Source organism: Phyllobates terribilis, unplaced genomic scaffold (assembly GCF_046119375.1).
Source record: "Phyllobates terribilis strain yellow unplaced genomic scaffold, ASM4611937v1 Scaffold_182__1_contigs__length_3807330, whole genome shotgun sequence".
NCBI classification, from domain to species: domain Eukaryota; kingdom Metazoa; phylum Chordata; class Amphibia; order Anura; family Dendrobatidae; genus Phyllobates; species Phyllobates terribilis.
Window position 1 is genome coordinate 2,045,938 of NW_027362942.1, and position 23,652 is coordinate 2,069,589.

Sequence of the window (23,652 nt, forward strand, 5' to 3'; positions counted from 1 at the left end):
TGGCCCATCATCATCCTCCTCCTCTTTGTAGATATGGCTTCCCTAATCATCATTCTCCTCCTTCTATATATGGCCCCTCATCATCATTCTCCTTGTATATATGACCACCTATCATAATCCTCCTCTGCATATATATGCCCCCCCCATCATTATCCTCCTCTGGGTATATATGGCCCCCATCATAATCATTCTCCCCCGCGTATATATGGCCCCCATCATCCTCATTCTTCTCCGCGTATATATGGCCCCCCAATCATCCTCGTTCTCTGTGTATATATGGCCCCCCATCATCCTCCTTTACGTATATATGGCCCCCCATCATCCTACTCCACGTATATATAGCCCCGTCATCCTCCTCCGCGTATATATGGCCCCCATCATCCTCTTTCTCTGCGTATATATGGCCCCCATCATCCTCCTCCTCCTTGTATATATGGCCCCCATCATCATCCTCCTCCTTGTGTATATGGCCCTCATCATCCTCCCCTCTTTGTATATATGGCCCTCATCATCATCCTCCTCCTTGTATATATGGCCCCCATCCTCCTTGTGTATATATGGCCCCCATCATCATCCTCCTCCTTGTATATATTTCTCCCATCATCCTCTTCCTCCTTGTATTTATGGCTCCCATCATCCTCTTCCTCCTTGTATATATGGCTCCCATCATCCTCTTCCTCCTTGTATATATGGCTCCCATCATCCTCTTCCTCCTTGTATATATGGCTCCCATCATCCTCTTCCTCCTTGTATATATGGCCCCCCATCATCCTCCATCCTCCTTGTATAAATGGCCCCATCCTCCCTCCTCCTTGTATATATGGCCCCCATCCTCCTCCTCCTTGTATATATGGCCCCCATCCTCCTCCTCTTTGTATATATGGCCCCCATCCTCCTCCTCCTTGTATATATGGCCACATCCTCCTCCTCCTTGTATTTATGCCCCCCCATCATCCTCCTCTGCGTATATATGGCCCCCCCATCATCATCCTCCTCCGCGTATATATGGCCCCCCATCATCATCCTCCTCCTCCGCGTATACAGTACAGACCAAAAGTTTGGACACACCTTCTCATTTAAAGATTTTTCTGTATTTTCATGACTATGAAAATTGTACATTCACACTGAAGGCATCAAAACTATGAATTAACACATGTGGAATTATATACTTAACAAAAAAGTGTGAAACAACTGAAAATATGTCTTATATTCTAGGTTCTTCAAAGTAGCCACCTTTTGCTTTGATGACTGCTTTGCACACTCTAGGCATTCTCTTGATGAGCTTCAAGAGGTAGTCACCGGAAATGGTTTTCACTTCACAGGTGGGCCCTGTCAGGTTTAATAAGTGGGATTTCTTGCCTTATAAATGGGGTTGGGACCATCAGTTGTGTTCTGGTGGATACACAGCTGATAGTCCTACTGAATAGACTGTTAGAATTTGTATTATGGCAAGAAAAAAGCAGCTAAGTAAAGAAAAACGAATGGCCATCATTACTTTAAGAAATGAAGGTCAGTCAGTCTGAAAAATTGGGAAAACTTTGAAAGTGTCCCCAAGTGCAGTTGCAAAAACCATCAAGCGCTACAAAGAAACTGGCTCACATGAGGACTGCCCCAGGAAAGGAAGACCAAGAGTCACCTCTGCTTCTGAGGATAAGTTTATCCGAGTCACCAGCCTCAGAAATCACAGGTTAACAGCAGCTCAGATTAGAGACCAGGTCAATGCCACACAGAGTTCTAGCAGCAGACACACCTCTTCAACAACTGTTAAGAGGAGACTTTGTGCAGCAGGCCTTCATGGTAAAATAGCTGCTAGGAAACCACTGCTAAGTACAGGCAACAAGCAGAAGAGACTTGTTTGGGCTAAATAACACAAGGAATGGACATTAGACCAGTGGAAATCTGTGCTTTGGTCTGATGAGTCCAAATTTGAGATCTTTGGTTCCAACCACCGTGTCTTTGTGCGACGCAGAAAAGGTGGACGGATGGACTCTACATGCCTGGTTCCCACCATGAAGCATGGAGGAGGAGGTGTGATGGTGTAGGGGTGCTTTGCTGGTGACACTGTTGGGGATTTATTCAAAATTGAAGGCATACTGAATGAGCATGGCTACCACAGCATCTTGCAGCGGCATGCTATTCCATCCGGTTTGCGTTTAGTTGGACCATCATTTATTTTTCAACAGGACAATGACCCCAAACACACCTCCAGGCTGTGTAAGGGCTATTTGACCAAGAGGGAGAGTGATGGGGTGCTACGCCAGATGACCTGGCCTCCACAGTCACCAGACCTGAACCCAATCGAGATGGTTTGGGGTGAGCTGGACCGCAAAGTGAAGGCAAAAGGGCCAACAAGTGCTAAGCATCTCTGGGAACTCCTTCAAGATTGTTGGAAGACCATTTCCGGTGATTACCTCTTGAAGCTCATCAAGAGAATGCCAAGAGTGTGCAAAGCAGTCATCAAAGCAAAAGGTGGCTACTTTGAAGAACCTAGAATATAAGACATATTTTCAGTTGTTTCACACTTTTTTGTTAAGTATATAATTCCACATGTGTTAATTCATAGTTTTGATGCCTTCAGTGTGAATGTACAATTTTCATAGTCATGAAAATACAGAAAAATCTTTAAATGAGAAGGTGTGTCCAAACTTTTGGTCTGTACTGTATATGGCCCCCCATCTTCATCCTTCTCCTCTGCGTATATATGGCCCCGCCCCATTATCATCCTCCGCGTATATATGGCCCCCATCATCATCCTCCTCCACGTATATATGGCCCCCCATCATTATCCTCCACGTATATATGGCTCCCATCATCATCATCTTCTTTGTATATATGGCCCCCATCATCATCCTTCTTGTATATATGGCCCCCCATCATCCTCATCCTCCTTGTATATATGGTCCCCAATCATCCTCATCCTCCTTGTATATATGGCCCCACGTCATCCTCTTTCTCCTTGTATATATGGCCCCACGTCTTCCTCTTTCTCCTTGCATATATGGCCCCACATAATCATCCTCCTCCGCGTAGATATGGACCCATATATTCAATAAATAAATTAAAAAAACTCTTGTACTTACCTTCCCGGCGCTCCCACACAGCGCTGCATCCTGTTCAGGGCACCACAGATGGATGATCTCCCTGTTGTGCCCTGAGCAGGTCAGCGGTGATCTGCAGCCTGTGGTGTAATACTGACAGGCTGAGCTCACCGCTGGCCACCGCTGCACTTCCTCTTCGCGGGACCTCTGCTGCTCCTGACGGGGAGAATGAAGCCTGCACCAATGCTGCGGGCTACAATAAAATAGCCGCGATCTCTTCCCACAGCTGTTACCTGGACGACCCAGGGGCATGCATAGGTCGCAGCTAGTGGCAGGAGGAGCGGTCTTTAATGTTAGACATACGGTCTTGTCCGACCACAGTCTTTTATGGCCATGCCTAGCATAAGTGGGGTGTGTAAGATTCTGCTTAGCTTCTTACACATCCCTCAAATAAAAATGGCAGCCCCCAGTGTCCAATGTAAAAATTAATAAATTAAATACTAATAAAGTGGTGTATTTAATTTTGTATTAAAAATAATTTATTATATAATCAAATGTTTTTAATACAAAATTAAAAATCGCGGCATCTTCCCTTAAAGCATTAAAATGAAAAATCATAGTTTTACCAAGTGCTGGGCACAATGCAATGGGAGAGTTCTCTCACTTTGCTCCAATAACTGATGCAATGTTACAGCAAAGAGATTTTAGCATAAAATCTAGTATAATGAATGAGAGCACCTAGTAGTGAACCATGGGCAGTGCAATTAAAGCAGCAATGTCATGACTAGTGTTGAGCATTCCGATACTGAAATATCGGGTATCGACCGATATTCGCGGTATCGGAGTTCCGATACTTAATTCCGATACTTTTGCAATATCGTATACCGGAATCGGAAGTTCCCATAATGCAATGAGCCAGTTTCATTTTATTCAGCCAATGAGGATCCTAAGAAGTGTGGGCACATCCTGTTAGGCATGTGGGCATCTTAACTAATGGCATGGCTGTGATTGGCTGCTGAAATGATGTCATGATGCACTATAAAAGCCGCCGCCGCCATTTTCAGCTCACTCTGCTGTGAATTCAGTTAGGGATAGGACGCTGTTGTTCTGAGGGACAGTTTTAGCTACCTATTTGGTCTATTCTGCTTTACCCAAGCTACTTTATAAATCTCTGTGCCTTGCAGTGCTAGTGCACAGTTCTCTGTGCTGTTCACCGCTTTCTGCAAGGTCTCTGTGTGTGAGTGCAGCTCACCCTGTAGTGTGTGCTTCAACCACGTCTGGTTGTAGTGCACTCAGTGTGTGTCACTGCCTCATACATTGTCATTTTTTGCCAATTCATAATTTTTCCTGATTTCTCCTATTAGTGTGGTGGTTCCATCCGTATTCAGCTAAATTGGTTCCAAACACACTATATAGGAGTAGATAGAGGAGCCTTTCTGCAGCATTGTGCCCTGCCGCCCCAGCCAGATTAGTATTAGCCTATTTTTTGTAGCCTCATCTATTGCATTGTAGATTACCTTCCTACGTTGTAATAGCTACAAAAAGTTTGTGATCCTATCGGTATTACATCTTTAGGCACATTCAGTGTCAAAATAAAGTTTACCAAACACTCCACTTTACAGTTTTGTAGGCCACATTAGCTCATATTAAAGACTAGTCCACACTTTATAAAATTAGTGTTTCTTATACCTGTTAGCAGCTGTTCAGGAATAAGCACACTAAGCCCTTAGTACTTTTCTGCCTATCTTTATCAGTCTACCAAGATGAAGAAGGCAGGGAGTAAGGCATGTGGTCGTGGGCGTGGTCGTGGGCGTGGAGTTTCTGCAGGGAGAGGATGTGAGGATTCTGTGCCTGCAGGGAGAGGACGTGGGGATTCTGTGCCTGCAGGGAGAGGACGTGGGGATTCTGTGCCTGCTGCGGGCACCAGTGACTCAGCATCCCCCAGTTTTACCAGGGAACAGTCATTTATGCGCAGCTTTGTAGGAGCTAGCCGTACCCCACTGCTGCGGGAGGACCAAATTGAAGCCGTTGTCGGATGGATGGCAGCTAACGCATCGACTTCAATTAGTTCCAGATCCTCTCAGGTCCTGAGCACTGAAGAGCACCCATCTGTCTCTTCACCACCTGCCAAATTGCCCAGGCAGTCAGAGAGCCCTTGTCATGGTTGTGTCGCCACGAAGATCGTCACGATTGCACAGCCTGACTTCTCGCAGCTGAGTTTTTGGTGTTTTGTGCTTTTCGGCAGTGAGGGAGTTAACTCTCTCTCTCTGTGCTAGACAAGGTCCAGCCTCGCCCAGCTGCAATCAATTCTGCAGTAGTGAGATTCCTTCATATGTCTGCTGCTCTGTTAGGGAAGTTGTCGGTGAAAGCATTTCATGCAGACTAACAGAGCGGATCGTGGTATTTGGAGTTTCAGAGCTAAGTGTATTCGGAGTGTTTTTTCCCTTCCTCGCTTTATCATTTATCTCCTTTCCCGTTGGTGTTTCCTCTGTTGTAGTTGTGTAGTTTTTGTATGCAAGGTGGTTTTGGTTTTACCCTTGTACTGTCTAGTTCGTCTAAGTACTGAGTGTTGGCATATTATTACCTGTCCCCTTTTGTTGTGATCGGGGTCCTTCTCAGGACTAGATTACTTAGGTGCAGGGATCCTCAGGAGGTAGGGGTTACGCTGGCGGCCTGGACCTCTGTACCTTTAACAGTACCTCCAGGTAGAGGGATTAGTCAGGGCCCCAGCTTAGGGTCAGCTTAGGCCCCCTACCTCCAGTACACAGAGACAGCGTGACAGCCCTGGACAGGAGCCATCTCTACTTCTGTTCTCTGAATCTCTTGGCTTGGAAAGATGGGGCCAGCCAAGCAGAAGTCGAGAATTTGAAGAAGAGGTAGTATGCAGTGATGCGCAACCGTTTTGTCTCTCCGAATCTGAAGAGGTGGGTGGGCCAGTGCCTATGATCAGCAGCACACCTCAGTACGCATCTGATGATGAGACTCAGGTGCCACTTTCTGGTGCGTACTGTGCTGTCGAGACTACCCAGGAGAAGCAGTTGTTTGAAGAGGGTGGTGTAGATGATGAGGTCCTTGACCCATCAAGGCGTGAGGGACAGGAAGGTGGTGGGAGCAGCTCTGAGGAAGAGATTCCCCGAATGGCCCAAAAAGGAGGGAGAGGGAGGGGGCAGACTTGGTTGCCTGTAGCCTCCACTTCGGCACCCATTAGGAGCATGGCTCTTCCAAAATCCAAATCTGGCGCTTCCAAGACTTGCAGTGCCTGGTCCTTTTTTGACACAGTTGCAGATGACATTTGCTTTGTCAAATGCAAGCTGTGTAATCAGAAGGTGGGAAAAGTGTCAGCAACCTCAATACCACAAATATGTGGAAACATGTGCGGACCAAGCTCGTGGTGGAGTTACAAAAACACACTGAAGACCTAGGCCAACCTACAGTGCCACCTACCTCCTCTTCAGCTCGTGTTGTAGCCTCTTCCTCCAGCTCACACACAGCTGGTTCGGCTTCATCACAGGATCGCCATGGAAGAATCTCTGGCACTGTTGTACAGAGACACAGTGTAATTCCACTCACTGCACCACTTTCCCTGTCATCCTCACACTCCCAGGCCAGTCTACAGCCATCGTTAGCACAGGCATGGGAGAAAAGGCGCCCATACTCGGCAAACCACCCCCGAGCACAGGCTCTGAATGCTGGCATTGCTAAACTACTGGCCCTTGAAATGCTATCATTCTGGCTGGTGGAGACTGACACCTTCCGTAACTTTATGGCATTGGCAGTCCCACAATACAACGTGCCCAGCCTCTTTTATTTCAGCAGGCAAGCCGTCCCTGCCCTGCAACAGCATGTGGAGGGAAAAATTAAACATGCGCTACAAAACGCCGTCAGTAGCAAGGTCCACCTGACCACCGATACGTGGACCAGTAAGCATGGACAGGGACGATACCTTTCCCTCACTTCCCATTGGGTAAATGTTGTGGAGCCGGGTACAGATCTTGAGAGTGGCGCTGTACATGTTCTGCCAACTCCAAGGATTGCAGGAATCCATTCTGTACACATTGACTCCTCCTCATACTCCAGTTCCTCTGAATCCGCGCTGCAGGAGCCGTCACGGTCTACCTCCACATCGACCCGTGAACGGTTTTACCTGTTATGATGACCGATATGAGCACAGCCGTGGCCAAACGTCAACAGGCCGTATTAAAAATAATTTCTTTGGGGAATCGAAGCCACACAGCGCAGGAGCTCTGGAATGCCATCAAGCAGCAGAGCGACGTGTGGTTTGTGCCAGCGAATCTCGAGCCAGGCATGGTAGTGTGTGACAATGGCCAAAATCTGGTGGCAGCTCTGGGCCTAGGCAACCTCACTCACATCCCATGTCTGGCACATGTGCTCAACTTGGTCGTGCAGAGTTTTTTGAGGGACTATCCGGATCTTGATGCACTGCTTCACAGGGTCCGCATAGAGTGCGCTCACTTGCGGCGTTCCAGCCACGCAAAATCGCGCATTGCCGCTCTGCAGCGCCGATTACGCCTTCCGGAACATCGCATCATATGTGACCTACCCACCAGGTGGAATTCAACGTTACTTATGTTGGAGAGGTGTGAGCAGCAGGCAGCAGTAATGGAGTACCAGATGCAGCAGGCGCAAACAAGTCGCAGTGTGCGCCGTTCACACTTCACCACCACTGAGTGGGCCTCTATGAAGGACATTTGCCACGTTTTGCGTGCCTTCGATTATTCCACGCGGATGGCGAGTGCAGATGATGCACTAATCAGCATGACTATCCCCCTTGTCTGCCTGCTTGAAAAAACACTGCAAGCACTAAGGGACGAGGTTTTGGAAGAGGTGGAGGATGAGGAGTCATAAATGCCATCTGCTTCTCTACAGTCTGCGCAACGTGGTTCCTCACAAAGGCCTAGGCAGGGGACACTTTGTGAGGAGGATGAGGAGGAGTCAATGGAGGAGGAAGACATCTGTCCAGAGGAGGGAGGTACACAATGCTCTAGTAGTCAGTATCTAGAGCGAGGGTGGGGTGATGCAGAGCAGGCAGAGATCACGCCTCAAGCAGGGGACAGCATTTCTTGGCCAGTTGGCAGTCTGCAGCACATGGTTGATTTCATGCTGCAGTGCCTGAGAAACGACCGCCGCATCGCCCACATTCTCAACACGGCTGATTATTGGGTGTCCACCCTCCTAGATCCTCGCTACCGGGACAACTTACAAAGCCTCATAACACCATTGAACCGGGAGCGTAAAATGCGGGAGTACCAAGACGCACTGGTGCATTCCATCATGTTCTCCATTCCTCCCGAGAGCAGTGCTGCTAGTGCTTTACAAAGCTGCTCAGTGCGTCGAGGCAGTGGAGGAAGCTCTGCACAAAGAGGGAGCAGAAGTTGAGCCTCAGCACAAGGCAAGACCAGTATGGCCCAAATGTGGCAAAGTTTTGTGTCCCCGCCGCCACAAATGTCTACACCATCACAGACGGCTCCAGTGAGCAGGAGGCAACGTTTCCGTCAGATGGTGACAGACTACATGTCTTGCCCTCTTAGTGTACTCCCAGACTGCTCTTCTCCATTCAAGTTTTGGGTCTGTAAGCTGGATACATGACCAGAGCTTAGCCAGTATGCATTGGAGGTGCTAGCTTGCCCTGCTGCTAGTGTATTATCGAAACGCGTCTTTAGTGCCGCAGGTGGTGTACTAACAGACCGTCGCATGCGACTATCCTCCGATAATGTTGACCAGCTTACTTTTCTCAAAATGAACAAGGCCTGGATCTCTCATGAATTTGCCAGTCCTCTTCCAGAATAAATAATTGGTTGGCAACAGTATCCAGGTCTCCTGTTGTGTTCATGTTTCTACCACCTGAACTGTAATCCCTGAGCTCCAACACCCCCAGTTGGCACTCAGAAGTGCTGTCTGCACAGTCAACACTTTCTGCCGTGTTATTGGGGTTCAGTAACGTCAGCTGTTCCCCTGCCGTGCGGACGGCAATTTCTCTTGCTCTGTCCACATTCACACTACTACAGATTTTAAAGTTGCTCCAATTACACCTCTGGCTCCTCTGTTTTTAGTATTATCCCTGAGCTCCAACACCGCCAGTTGGCGCTCGGAAGTGCCGTTTGCACAGTCAACACTTGCTGGTGTGTTATTGGGGTTCAGTAACGTCAGCTGTTCCCCTGCTGTGCGGACGGCAATTTCTCCTGCTCTGTCCACATTCACACTACTACAGATTTTAAAGTTGCTCCAATTACACCTCTGGCTCCTCTGTTTTCAGTATTATCCCTGAGTTCCAACACCGCCAGTTGGTGCTCAGAAGTGACGTCTGCACAGTCAACGCTTGCTCCAGTGTTATTGGGGTTCAGTAACGTCAGCTGATCCCCAGCTGTGTGTCCGGCAAATTCTCCTGCTTTGTCCACATCCACTGTACTACTGATTTAAAACCTGCTCCAATTACACCTCTGGCTCCTCTGTTTTTAGTATTTACCCTGGGCTCCAATACCGCTAGTTGCTGCTCAGAAGTGCCGTCTGCACAGTCAACGCTTGCTCCAGTGTTATTGGGGTTCAGTAACGTCAGCTGATCCCCAGCTGTGTGTCCGGCAAATTCTCCTGCTTTGTCCACATCCACTGTACTACTGATTTAAAACTTGCTCCAATTACACTTCTGGCTCCTCTGTTTTTAGTATTTACCCTGGGCTCCAATACCGCTAGTTGCTGCTCAGAAGTGCCGTCTGCACAGTCAACGCTTGCTCCAGTGTTATTGGGGTTCAGTAACGTCAGCTGATCCCCAGCTGTGTGTCCGGCAAATTCTCCTGCTTTGTCCACATCCACTGTACTACTGATTTAAAACACCTCTGGCTCCACTCTGTTTTTAGTATTTACCCTGGGTTCCAGCACCGCCAGCTGTCTCCCAGCAGTGTCTTTGGCACGGGTTCTCCCTCCTGCCCAGCCTGGTTCCATTACGCCAGCTGTTTCCGGGTAGTGTCAACATCACTTTGCCTCCAATGCGTTGTCCTGTCGTGTTGCGGTCGGGTTAGCCGACTCTATGGTGCCTGCAGTTTAGGTGACTCCTATGTGGGCTGCGGGATCTGGCAATGAAGGCTGGTTCCATAGTGCCAATAGGACAAGCACCCCCTGTAGGACAGTGGGTTTTGGTAACTGCGGCCGGCTCGCGGCCTTGCAACTTTTTTTTACATGGGTACCTTCTGCTACCCATCCGGGTTCCAGTACCGTCAGCTGGTTCTCGGCAGTGCCTTTGGCTTAGGTGCCTCCTTCTCGGTATCCAAGTTCCACCAACGTCTGCTGGTCCTTGGTAGTGCTTTCTGGCACAGGTACCTCCTGCTTAGTAACCGAGTTCCAGTACCGTCAGCTTGTCCTCGGTAGTTCCATTGGCTCTTGTACCTTCTGCTACCCATCCGGGTTCCAGTACCGTCAGCTGGTTCTCGGCAGTGTCTTTGGCACGGGTACTCCCTCCTGCCCAGCCTGGTTCCAGCACGCCAGCTGTTTCCGGGTAGTGTCAACGTCACTTTGCCTCCAATGCGTTGTCCTGTCGTGTTGCGGTCGGGTTAGCCGACTCTATGGTGCATGCAGTTTAGGTGACTCCTATGTGGGCTGCGGGATCTGGCAATGAAGGCTGGTTCCATAGTGCCAATAGGACAAGCACCCCCTGTAGGACTGTGGGTTTTGGTAACTGCGGCCGGCTCGCGGCCTTGCAACTTTTTTTTACATGGGTACCTTCTGCTACCCATCCGGGTTCCAGTACCGTCAGCTGGTTCTCGGCAGTGCCTTTGGCTTAGGTGCCTCCTTCTCGGTATCCAAATTCCACCAACGTCTGCTGGTTCTTGGTAGTGCTTTCTGGCACAGGTACCTCCTGCTTAGTAACCGAGTTCCAGTACTGTCAGCTGGTCTTCGGTAGTTCCATTGGCTCTTGTACCTTCTGCTACCCATCCGGGTTCCAGTACCGTCAGCTGGTCCTCGGTAGTTCCATTTGCTCTTGTACCTTCTGCTACCCATCCGGGTTCCAGTACCGTCAGCTGGTCCTCGGTAGTTCCATTTGCTCTTGTACCTTCTGCTGCCCATCCGGGTTCCAGTACCGTCAGCTGGTTCTCGGCAGTGCCTTTGGCTTAGGTGCCTCCTTCTTGGTATCCAAATTCCACCAACGTCTGCTGGTCCTTGGTAGTGCTTTCTGGCACAGGTACCTCCTGCTTAGTAGCCGAGTTCCAGTACCGTCAGCTGGTCTTCTGTAGTTCCATTGGCTCTTGTACCTTCTGCTACCCATCCGGGTTCCAGTACCGTCAGCTGGTCCTCGGTAGTTCCATTTGCTCTTGTACCTTCTACTACTCATCCGGGTTCCAGTACCGTCAGCTGGTTCTCGGCAGTGCCTTTGGCTTAGGTGCCTCCTTCTCGGTATCCAAGTTCCACCAACGTCTGCTGGTCATTGGTAGTGCTTTCTGGCACAGGTACCTCCTGCTTAGTAACCGAGTTCCAGTACCGTCAGCTGGTCCTCGGTAGTTCCATTGACTCTTGTATCTTCTGCTACCCATCCGGGTTCCAGTACCATCAGCTGGTTCTCGGCTGTTCCTCAGCCTTCTTGTACCTTCTGCTACATTTCCAAGTTCAAGCTTTTTGAAATGGTTCTTGGTAATCACTCTGGATCTCACTGACGAGGACCCTGAAGACGAGGACCCTGAAGACCACGCTGATGAAGACGAGGACCCGAAGACGAGGACCCTGAAGACCACCCCGAAGAAGACGAGGACCCTGAAGACGACGACCCCGAAGACGACGACCCCGAAGACGACGACCCCGAAGACGACGACCCCGAAGACGACGACCCCGAAGACGACGACCCCGAAGACGACGACCCCGAAGACGACGACCCCGAAGACGACAACCCTGAAGACCACCCCGAAGAAGACCAAGAAGATGACCCTGAAGAAGTTGACCAAGAGGACAAAGAAGAAGAAGACAACCACCAAGATACAGAAGAACAAGAGACAGAAAACCAAGAAGCAGAAGTACAAGAAGCTGCAGAACAAAAAGCGGAAGAACATTAAGCATAAGACTAAAAATCAGAGCAAAAGATAATATCTAAATTATAAGCAGATGACGACTAAGCAGTGTATGGGGGTGAGTCCGTTCCTCCTCGTGGTGCCCCTGGAAAAAACCTGCTGCTGCAGGCCAAACTGAACGCGGACAAATCCTGTTGTAAATCTTTTGTGATGGGCAGAACGAAAGGTGTAATGTTCAAACTTTTATAGATAACAGCTACAGGAATGCCTGTCACAAATAAGAATATGATAAAGAAGAAGAATATGAAGAAGAATAATAGTTGAATAAGAAGAATATGAAGAATGTAAAAAAAAAGAATAATACGAAGAAGGTGAAGAAGAAGATGAAGAAGGCGAAGAAGAAGTGGATGAAAAAGATGCTGCTGCTGAGGATGATGAAGGAGAAAGTGTGGGAGAAGTAAAAAAGAAGGTGAAGAGCATGGAAGTAGTGAAACATAAATATCTGACAAAATATAAAAAAACTTAACATAGTCAATATTTCCGTAACTCAGAACGTCTTACAAAAAAATATTAATTCCTGCTATTCTATTTGATTGGGCTAAACCTCTATGCCTTTATTGTCTCCCCCACCTCCCCCAATACAATTCTACATTATTCTTAGTTGTTTTCCTTCATGTAGTATTAACCTACAAGGAAAGAAAGGGTTTATTTTCATTCCGATATTTTTGTCCCATTGACTTGCATTGGTTTCCGGTATCAGAATCGGCGATATCCGATACTTTTTGGGTATCGGTCCGATCCAATCCGATCCGATATTTCCCGATATCGGAAGGTATCGCTCAACACTAGTCTTGACACGTTTTCTTCAACTCCTTTAAGCCCCATGACATACTAAAGCTTTCACACACAGGCCTCAATGCAAACTTACTTACCATTACAGCAATATGGAGGTTTCTTGTGCCAACAGCAGGCTTTGGGATTGCCTACTACAAAAGTCTGTATTCCATCAGTATAAAACTCCTTTGTCGAGGAGAAAAAAAAACAAAAAAATATAACTTTTAAGTTACATTGTGAAAAAAAGTAATATAAGCTAGTTAATACCCTAATAAGGCTATGTTCACACACGTGTTTATTTCTGCTGCTAACTTTTCTCTTGCAGGAAAACAGCTGCGTAAAAAACGTGCGTACTTGCTGCATATTTGTTGCTTTTTTTGCTGCATATTTTTGACCATCCATTGCTTCCCAAAAAAAAAAACGCAGGTGCGTATTCTGCTGCAGAAATGCTGAAAGAAGTAGTGAGATGCTCTATTTCCAAATATGCACCAAACAAAAAGCAACATGTGTGAACAGAGAGTTCTGCTTTCTCATAGACTTTGCTTGTACTGCTAGACTCAGCTGAAAATTTGCATAAAAATCTGCTGCAAAATACGCAGCAAAACGCAACGTGTGTGAACATAGCCTAACATGTCAAGATTTTTATCTTTTTTTTACACAAACCGAATTCTAATGTACCAATGAAGAAAATATCATATATATTATATATATATTATTATTATATATTATTATAGCGCCATTTATTCCATGGCGCTTTACATGTGAAAAGGGGTATATATACAAGAACAATTACAATGCTCTTTAACAAAACGTGACAGCGACTGGTACAGCAGGAGAGAGGACCCTGCCCGCGAGGGCTCATTCTGCAAGGGATGGGTGAGGATACAGTAGGTGGGGGTAGAGCTAGTCGTGCTGCGGTATTGGTGGAGCAATGGTTACTGCAGGTAGTAGGCTTTTTGGAAGAGGTGTGTCATCATGTTCCTTTTGAAGGTTTTCACGGTAGGCAAGAGTCTGATATGTTGGGGTAGAGCGTTCCAGAGTATGGGGGATGCACGGGAGAAATCTTGTATGCGATTGTGGGAAGAGGAGATAAGAGGGGAGTAGAGAAGGAGATCTTGTGAGGATCGGAGGTTGCGTGCAGGTATGTACCGGGAGACTAGGTCACAGATGTATGGAGGAGACAGGTTGTGGATGGCTTTGTATGCCGTGGTTAGGATTTTCAACTGGAGTCTCTGGGCAATGGGGAGCCAGTGAAGGGATTGACAGAGAGGAGAGGCCGGGGAATAGCGGGGGGACAGGGGGATTAGTCGGGCAGCAGAGTTTAGGATAGATTGGAGGGGTGCAAGAGTGTTGGAAGGGAGGCCACAGAGCAGGAGATTGCAGTAGTCGAGGCAGGAGTGGAAAAAGCTTGGAAATGTGGTTTGAGAGATCAGAGTCCAGGGTTACCCCAAGGCAGCGAGCATGTGGGACTAGGGAGAGTGAACAGCCATTGACGTTGATAGATAGGTCAGATGGGGGATGAATGAAACGGTGGAAAGATGAAGAATTCTATTTTATCCATGTTACGTTTTAGAAATCAGTTAAGAAGGATGAGATAGCGGACAGACATTGTGGGATTATGGTTAGTAGGGAGGAGATATCGGTGTGTCATCAGCATAGAGGTGATACTGAAAGTCGTGAGACTCTATGTGCTTTCAAGGCCAAAGATGTAGATGGAGAAGAGCAGGGGTCCTAGAACTGAACCACAATTCCCCAATATACCAGTGAATGATAATGGGAGACTTTTATACTACAAGTCATGCCTACTGGGAAAAGCTATGAAAGTTTTTTGCAATGGAAGGAGATTCACCCACAAATTTGGGTTTATTACTCCAAGCACTATCACTCAGGTACATGGAGGACTAAACACTCTGGAGCTAGAACCTTCTCTACAAAATTATATTATACACAGTTATGCTCATGCTGCCAATCAGGAATAGAAACTTCACATGGGGTTATAAAGAGACATGATCACTCTGCATCTTGGTTAGTATTACACAAGTTTACCATGACCTTCACAGTCAGACACAGGTGAAGCCTTTATCAATCTCACTGGATAGAAACCCAGATCCATACGAATCAGTCTTCTGAATTACTATTACATAAAGTAAGCTTTATCAGTATGTCAGAACTATATAAGTCTTCAAACACCCTATTGCACCCTGATATTAGTCCCTGACTTGCCGCAGATGTTGGTACTCTAAAATGAGCATATGGCGCCCCTGCTCAGTCAACTAGCCTTAATGTGCCTTATACTGACCCTTCATAGATAAGTAACTCCACATATACACTGCTAACCTCTCAATAACCACAGATCCAACATAATGAGTCTGTAGAACAGAAACTAGTTTCTGTACAAAGTCTCTAATCACAGTACACACATTCCAAATAGTACTCAGTTCAGAAAGATACTGTGGCAAATAAAAGGACCAATTCACATGTAACATCAAATTACCCCGAATCATGGTACTCTCCTTCAGATTACTATACTCATCAAAATGCCTATCCCCCCCCCTCCCAACATTGGATAAAGGCTCTTCAGGAGCAATAATGGGGTCCACGAACAATTCAGGAAACACTCCAGTCAGCTTCCTCAAGCAGGTTCATACATGGTCCAGCAGATTCAGTGAGGTCCAAAAACAAAAGCACCACATTCAGCTTCCTTCAGCATGTTCACATATGGTCCAGAAATCACCACATTCAGCTTCTTTCAGGAAGATCACACATAAGTCTGCAATTTCAATGGGATCCAGAAAGCATCACGTTCAGCTTTTTTTCAGGAGGCTCATATGTGACCCAGCAGACTTAGTGGGGTTCACAAATAATAATCCAGGAAGCAATTCAATCAGCTGCTTCCAGCCGGCTCACACACAGTCTTTTCAGTGAGAGGTATACATTCTACCTGAATTGCACATGTCTAAAATACTCCTTGCAGAAGAAGTGAAATGTCTCCACCCCACAATCTAATTGCGCAGCAACCTTACCTCGTATCTAATTAATCCAGCCATCACCATGTGTTATTATACCTCATTAACCTTATATATGTTACTTCAGTGCTCACATTTTTGCTTCTGTAATATTCTATATAAATTCAGCACATTTTTGTTCCTATATAAATATGGCAGAATTAGGCCTCATTCACATGTCAGCTTTTCACTTAGAAGCGCTATCCATGTTTTTCACAGATAGCACTTTGTAATTATAACAGTCTTATGGGACTGTTCACATGTCAGATATTTTTTGATGATCAAGTGGTCCATGCAAAGTCTCAGAGATATGTCCGATATTGATCCAAGTATCGGATGAACCTCGGCAGTGAAAGTCTTATCAGTCAGTAAAAAAAATTGGACAGTACTCGGATGCCATATTGAAATCATGACATAATTGCAGAGAGCACCAGACAAACATCAGTGAAAGTGTAGCATTAGTAATATATACTAAGCATAATGTATTATGTGGCAGAAAGCAGTAAATGATGGGCTGTAAAAACACCTGATGGATGTGGTGTTTATACTACTGAAGCCTGCCTCAGACTGTTTATTGTTGACCATTTTCACTCCTTTTTATCCTTGTGCTGATCAGAGTTTTTATCTTTGTGCTGATCAGGTTCCTATAAGGTATCAGGACATCATGGTCTATTTCTCAATGGAAGAGTGGGAGTACATAGAAGGACATAAGGATCAATACAAGACCATGATGGAGAATCCCCAGACTTTTACATCATCGGGTAAGAGAAACCTTTCATGTAGAGATGAGAGCATCTCAGTCAAATGATAAATTCATATGCACATTGACCAAATGTGCTGAGCTCGTCAGGGCCTCCCACCAGATCCAAGAGCAATATAAGTTTAGGAAAGCCCAGGGACCAAAACAGAATTCTTGATAAAAAAAAATGTTCTTTATTCCATGTCAATTAAAAAATGAAAACACGAAGACAAAGCAGACAACATTTCGGCCATAATTGGCCTTTATCAAGCCCAGAGGCACAAAAGGGCTGTATGAACTTTTGGTCAGTATTTTACTGATGTAAAATACTGAACGTGGCCCAAGATCTCAGCTTCTTTGTTTTTGTTTTTTAATTTAAACCTTTAACCCCTTCGCGGCCGATGATGTATAGATATGTCATCGGTCATGACCCTGCCTTTGATGGGGGCTCTGGCGCTGAGCCCGTATCTTTCCCTGCACATGACAGCTGATTTGATCACCTGTCATGTGCATCTAATAGCCACGTATTGATTCGCGATCTACCTGCGGCTGTTAACAAGTTAAATGCCGCCGTCAGCATTTAACACACTCTGACCAGAAGCGCGTCACAAGATATGATCGGCGCCTTCTCACATGATTGCGGAGTGCCAATGGGTTGGTATGACAGCTGAGAGTCTGCAGAAGACCCCCGTGCCTGTCATTGTAAGTCTCCTATGAACGGGATTTTTGCTACACGTAGCAGGGTTGAAGCACTGCCATGTGTAGCACAGGCGATCGGAAGATTGCAGCTTTAAGTCTCCTAAATGGGATTATTGAAGCAAGTGAAAATAGAAATGCTTTAAATATTAAAAAAATAAAATAACACAAGTACAAATCCCCCCCCCCATTTGCCCCATTCAAAAAACAACAACGCATATTCGGTATTGCTGTGTTCAGAAATGTCCGATCTATCAAAATATACAGGAAATTAATCTGATCAGTGAACGACGTAACGAGAAAAACACCAGAATTATTTTTTTGGGGCCTCTGCAACACTGCAATAACGGGCGATGAAAACATATCTGCTCCAAAATGGTATCAATAAAAACTTCAGCTTGGTGCACAAAAAATAAGCCCTCACCCGGCCCCAGATCCCAAAAAATAACACTTTTTTTTCCTTACAAACTTTGGATTTTGTTTTCATCACCTGAATAAAAAAGAACCTATACATATTTGGTATCTGCAAACTCGTAATGACCTGGAGAATCATGTTGCCAGGTCAGTTTTAGCATTTAGTGAACATGGTAAATAAAAAAAAAATGTATTTTGCAATTTCACCGCACTTGGAATTGTTGTACCATTTTCCAGTTCTCCATGTAGTAAAATCAATGGTGTTGTTCAAAAGTACAACTTGTCCTGCAAAAAAACAAGCCCTCACATGGCCATATTAGCAGAAAAATAAAAAAGTTATGGCTTTGGTAAGAAGGGGAGCAAAAAGCAATAATCGGAAAATCACCCGGAGATGAAGGGGTTAAGGACCAAGCAACCTTTAGTTTTTCCCTCCGTAACTTTTTTATTTCCCCGCTGTCAGACATATAAGGGCTTGTTTTTTAAGGGACTAGTTATATTTTGGATGACTCCATTCATTTTATCATACTGGAAAATGTGAAAAAAAATCCAAATGAATTCAAAATGCAAAAAAACAATTGTTTTTTGTTTTCCAGGTGCTCATTCTGCAGTAAAATTGATCTGGAAAGATTTTCCAGGTCAGTACAATTATTACGATACCAAACTTGCTTGTTATTTATTTGTTTTAAGGGACTTGAACCTGCGATTGTCTGATGACTTCTACTAGGCACAGTTATTGCTGTATGTCTTAACCTCTTCACGACATTTGATGTAAGTCATGGTTGGGAAGAAGTTCTCGGAAAATTTACGCCATGGTGATCATGCAGGCACATATTTGGTATCACCATATTCAGAATGACCCGACCTATAAAACTGTGACACTAGTGAACCCCATCGGTGAATTCCTTAAAAAAATGTAATAAAAAAGTGGCCAAAAATGTTTTTTCATCATAGCGCCAAAAAAAGTGGAATAAAATGCGATCAAAAAGTTGAATGAAAATAAAAATGGTAGTGCTGAAAACGTCAACTTGTCCTGCAAAAATCAAGCCGCCACAGAGCTCTGTCAGCAGAGAAATAAAAAAGTTATAGCTCTCAGAATATAGCAATGCAAAATTATTATTTTTTTTATAAAATAGTTTTTATTGTGTAAAAGCAGAAAACATTAAAAAAATATCAATGTGATATCGCTGTAAACATACTGAACCGTAGAATAAAGCTGCCTTATCACTGTTACTATACAGCGAACAGCATAAGAAAAAAAAAACATTCCTGAATTGCTGTTTTTTTGTTTTTCTGTTCATTCTGCCTCCCATAAATCGGAATAGTGAGCGATCAAAAAGAGTTATGTGCCCGAAAATGGTGGCAATAAAAGCGTCAACTCGTCCCGCAAAAAAAGCAAGCCCTCACATGACTCCGTCAGCAGAATTATAGAAAAGTTATAGCGCTCAAAATACAGCAATGCAAAAAATTTTTTAAAACATTTGCAAATATAAGCATCTTTCAGTGTGTGACAGCAGAGTAGTGATGGGCCAACCCGTGACTGTACAGGTTCGGCTAATAAGTACGGGTACCAGAACAGTTCCCGAACACGGACCCCACTCTTGTGAATGGTGGAACTGTATATACCTGGTTTCCCACACTGTCATTTGCATGACAGCGCAGGAAACACAGGCTCTGATCGGCGGTAATAGCATGATTCCACAGCTGTGACAAGTGATCTGATTTTAATAGCTTACTGCGTGTCATAGGCGCCGGCTGATGGTACTACTACCACCATCAGCCGGTGCCTACTGCCATAGGAAATAGCGAGCGCAGGTGCCGCTGGATGGGAGCAGTAGTCTCTCAGCAGCGGTGCCTGTGCTGAAAGTAAAAAACAATGGTAAAATTAATAAAAAAAATATAAAAAAAAAACGCCATGTACTCACTTTACACTTTGTCCCCGAAGCCCATGATCACCTGTAATAAAGGTAAAATAATAAACCAACCTCATCCTCACCTGTTCGTCGCAGTCCAAATATCGAGAGTCCCACGATGATCCCATGAATAAAATGGCTACATTGTATAATGTGACCCCTCTATTCAGCAGCCAGCAATACACTGACGCTCAGTGCCAGCAAATGAGGTCAGTGCATGCGCTGTGAGAATTTTCCCACGATCACGTTGACGTCAATGAACTCAGCTCAGCTTGGTGTTCGGTACGGACCCCGAACTTTACTGTTTGGGTTCGCCCATCACTAGACAGCAGCTGAACATAAAAAAACAATATACATCTGGTATCGCTGTAATCGCACCGACTCGAAGAATAGAGTCGTGTAATCACTTATACTGCACAAAGAACTGCATAAAAATAACTAAATAAAACCAATTCTTCACATGCTGTTGATTTGTTTTTTCTGCCTCACAAAGATCGCAGTAAGGCTCGGCTCACATTTATCCTGTGCTCTTTGCTGAGTGCTTACACCGGGGTTTCCGTGTAAATCTCTAAAATACGTGATTCAGACAGAACCCCCGACGGAAGATTCCCTATAATGAGACAGATGGAGGCACTGTGGACGCTGTCTGACCTATGATCCAGCGATGTTCGTCTATTTCAGCGTGCACAAAAGTGCAATCGTCTCTACTTCTGAGCCCGCTCCAAAGTCCTCGACACGCTCCATGACAAATATATCCGTCATGGTGTAATAAAAAGTTAAACTTTTTTATGCTTTTTTTTTCTATCAGGTATTATTCCTGGCTAGGGAAGATGTTCGGCAAGCACTTTAGCTTGCCGAATATTAACAGTGTGTACAACACACCCTCTTAGGATTCGACTCTGCTTGCCTATTCAAGCAGTCATTTTGACCTCACGTTTGCAATCTGCCTACTTTTCGGAATGTTCTTGATCACTGTAACCAGCTAGCAGAACCAAATATGAACACTGTGTATATTGCACATGCTACATTGCTTGCCGAAAATTTGCCTGTTCCTTTTAAATGTTTCTCTAATCCTAGAAAGAAAAAGCACCAAAAAATAAAATTGTACATCAAAATCTGTGTCATTACGGACACAAAAACGAAATGTGTAAATACATCCCACAGCAAAAACTAGCAGTAGATCATAAACCGACAAAAAGTAAAAGACTTGGGCCACTTTAAGATATCAAATTGTTATAAAAAATCCATGATAATTTACAAATAAACCAATGTCCATCATATAATGATTGCATACAAAGTAAATTGAAGACAATATAAACATGGGCATATTTATCAGAACTGTAATTCTTAGACATCGCAGGCTTAGACAAGTCATTCTTAAAATTCTATTTATAAAACAGCATGAACCACTTAAATTTGGTAAATTTAAAAGGGAATCTGTCAGGATCAACCCTACTAAGCTATCTCTACGGACATGTAGGTCATAGAAAGCTGGATAAAGTGATACCTTGATATCGGCAATCGAATGTCTTATTCCAGAGAAATGCACATTTTACTTAATGTGTAAATAAGTTGTTGAGGACTATGGGCTGGACATAGATCTGCCTTGAGGATCTGCCTCCAGAGATTGTTGTACTCCATATGTCAGAAAAATAGGTACATCGACCTTCAGGTCAGTGTATATAACAATACAATCTGAGATATTCAAACTCAGACTAAGAAGGGACTTAAGTAATAATTCACTTTTAAATATTTATTTTTTATTGTAGAAAAATTTAAAATCAATTTTAAAAGAATAAACAGGGACTTTCCAAAGTGTAGCCAACGGATGATGCCAGACACTTGTTGATATGGATGTAGCAGTAGATACAAATCAGATGGTAACAACCTAATAGGCTTTTAAAATAATTTTCACTGCAGAGTTTTATACATAAATAGATTAAGTTAAAGTGCAAGTGCTCTATGTTTTATATAAACTCAAGTATTGGATATAGGTGTAGTAGGTTACTCATAGTGGCAGTGTGTCCTTTTCAAAAGAGAAATGTACTTAGAATTTTTAAGGTGCAAGGTCTGGGGCTACCACCCCGATGATGTCGTTTTGCCTAAACTTCTTCTAAAGGGGGCGTAGGTCTGATATACACATACCTTGCACCTTACAAATTGTAAGTACATCTCTCTTTTGAAAACGACACACTGCCAACTATGAGTAATCTACTACACCTAACATCTATATCCAGTACTTGAGTTTAAATAAAATATAGAGCACTTGCACTTTAACTTAATATATTTAAAGAGGTATTGGTTTGTTACCATCTAATTTGTATGCACTGCTATATCCATATCAACAAGTCTCTGGCATCATCAGTTGGCTACACTTTGAAAACTCTCTCTTTTGTTCTTTTAAAATTGATTTAAATTTTTTTCTACAATAAGAATGACATATTTTAAAGTTAATTATTACTTGAGTGCCTTCTTATTCTGAGGATGAATATCTCAGATTGTGTTGTTATATACTCTAGAGATTATTGTAAATAAAAGTGAGTGATAAAAGTGAGTGTAAACAGTGTGAGACATGTAGATCAGGAGATCAGTCAGTCATTACATGTCTCACACTGGTAACGCCCCCTTTAATTGAAAATAAGCCCATAGATCTTAATAGCTTGACATGTCTGTTGTCTTTAGGGAAGCCTGTAAGCTGTACTTCCGATTACGTCCTATCTCCTCAGGAACCGAGGAACAACGGGTAAGGATAGTAATATCGCTCCTTCAGGGTGACCCCCAAGCATGGGCATTTTCTTTCCCGCTGGACTCCCAGTTGCTCTGGACGATGGAGGAATTCTTTCTAGAGCTGGGTCATATATATGATGATCCTGACCGTGTCTCACTACGTCAGCTTCAGCAGAGGAGTATTGCTCCGAGTTTCGGAGGTGGTCCACCGACACTAAGTTGAATGAGCCCACACTCCGTAGCCAGTTTTGTCAAGGGCTATCTGCAAGGTTATTGGATGCCCTTGCATTGTACGAGACTCCAGTCTCTCTTGAAGCGGCCATATGTCTTTGCCAGAGACATAAAGGGCCAAGGGAACCCTGGTCGGAGTCATCTGAGGAGCCCATGCAGTTGGGTGGGGCAACTCATTCTGTGAATCAAACCGGAGTTCTGTGTAAAGAGGAGTATGTTTTTACTGTGGGAGGAAGGGTCACTTCATAGGTGCTTGCCCTTCCCTACTTCACCGTAAACATCTTCCAGAAAACTAAGGAGCCCGGATTGCAGGGAAGTTAGCAACTGGTGTACATATCTCCTCCATGTTCCCACCAGCTGAAATCCATCTGGGCAAAAATAAGGTGAACATATCTGTCTTTCGGGACAGTAGGGTGAGGTTTAATTTGATTAAAGCCAGGTTCATCCAGGTCCAGGGCCTCAAACCACAAACACTGTCCAGGCACATACCCATGATTGCCATCGACTCCGCACCCTTGAGTCAGGGGTATTTTACTCAAGTCGTCTGAGGGTTACATCTACAGGTAGGGGCCATACACTCAGAATGTATTGACTGTTATGTGCTAGAGGGTCTGCCCTCTCCTGTGATTCTGGAACTACCTTGGCTCACGCTGCACAACCCTATGGTAGATTGGCATATGCAGGAGGTAACTAAGTGGAGCGAGTATTGTCAAGGACACTGTTAAGCACTCGACTGGCTAGGGTGGATACCCAGTCTGTGCCTAAATGCCTGTCTGACTTTGCGGATGTGTCCTTGGAGCAGGGGTGTCAGGAACTCGCTCCCCATTGTCCTTATGACTGTGCCGTTAATCTTGTTCCTGGGTCCAAGCTGCCTAAGTGCAGACTTTATAATATCTCTGGTCCAGAGAGGCAGGCCATAAAGGACTATATCGCGGAGAGTTTGGCAAGGGGTCATATCAGACCATCCTCATCCCCCGTTGCTGCTGGGTTTTTCTTCGTAAAGAAGAAAGACGGGGGTTTACGCCCCTGCCTAGATTTCCGCAAACTAAA

General features: G+C 44.9%; 1 protein-coding gene across 9 annotated transcripts in view; it reads left to right on the forward strand.

Moving 5' to 3' along the window:
- LOC141212709 (uncharacterized) overlaps positions 1-23,652 on the forward strand; it is a 165,931-nt gene that overhangs the window by 109,486 nt on the left and 32,793 nt on the right. For 5 of the 9 annotated variants that reach the window (XM_073664995.1, XM_073664994.1, XM_073664997.1 and 2 more), the window contains 2 exons: positions 16,526-16,646; positions 18,328-18,369. In XM_073664995.1, coding sequence (XP_073521096.1) covers positions 16,526-16,646; positions 18,328-18,369 — 163 coding nt within the window. Of the gene's footprint in view, positions 1-12,164; positions 12,516-16,525; positions 16,647-18,327; positions 18,370-23,652 lie in introns of those variants that run through there. The other 4 variants (XM_073664996.1, XM_073665001.1, XM_073665002.1 and 1 more) reach the window with 2 other exon arrangements.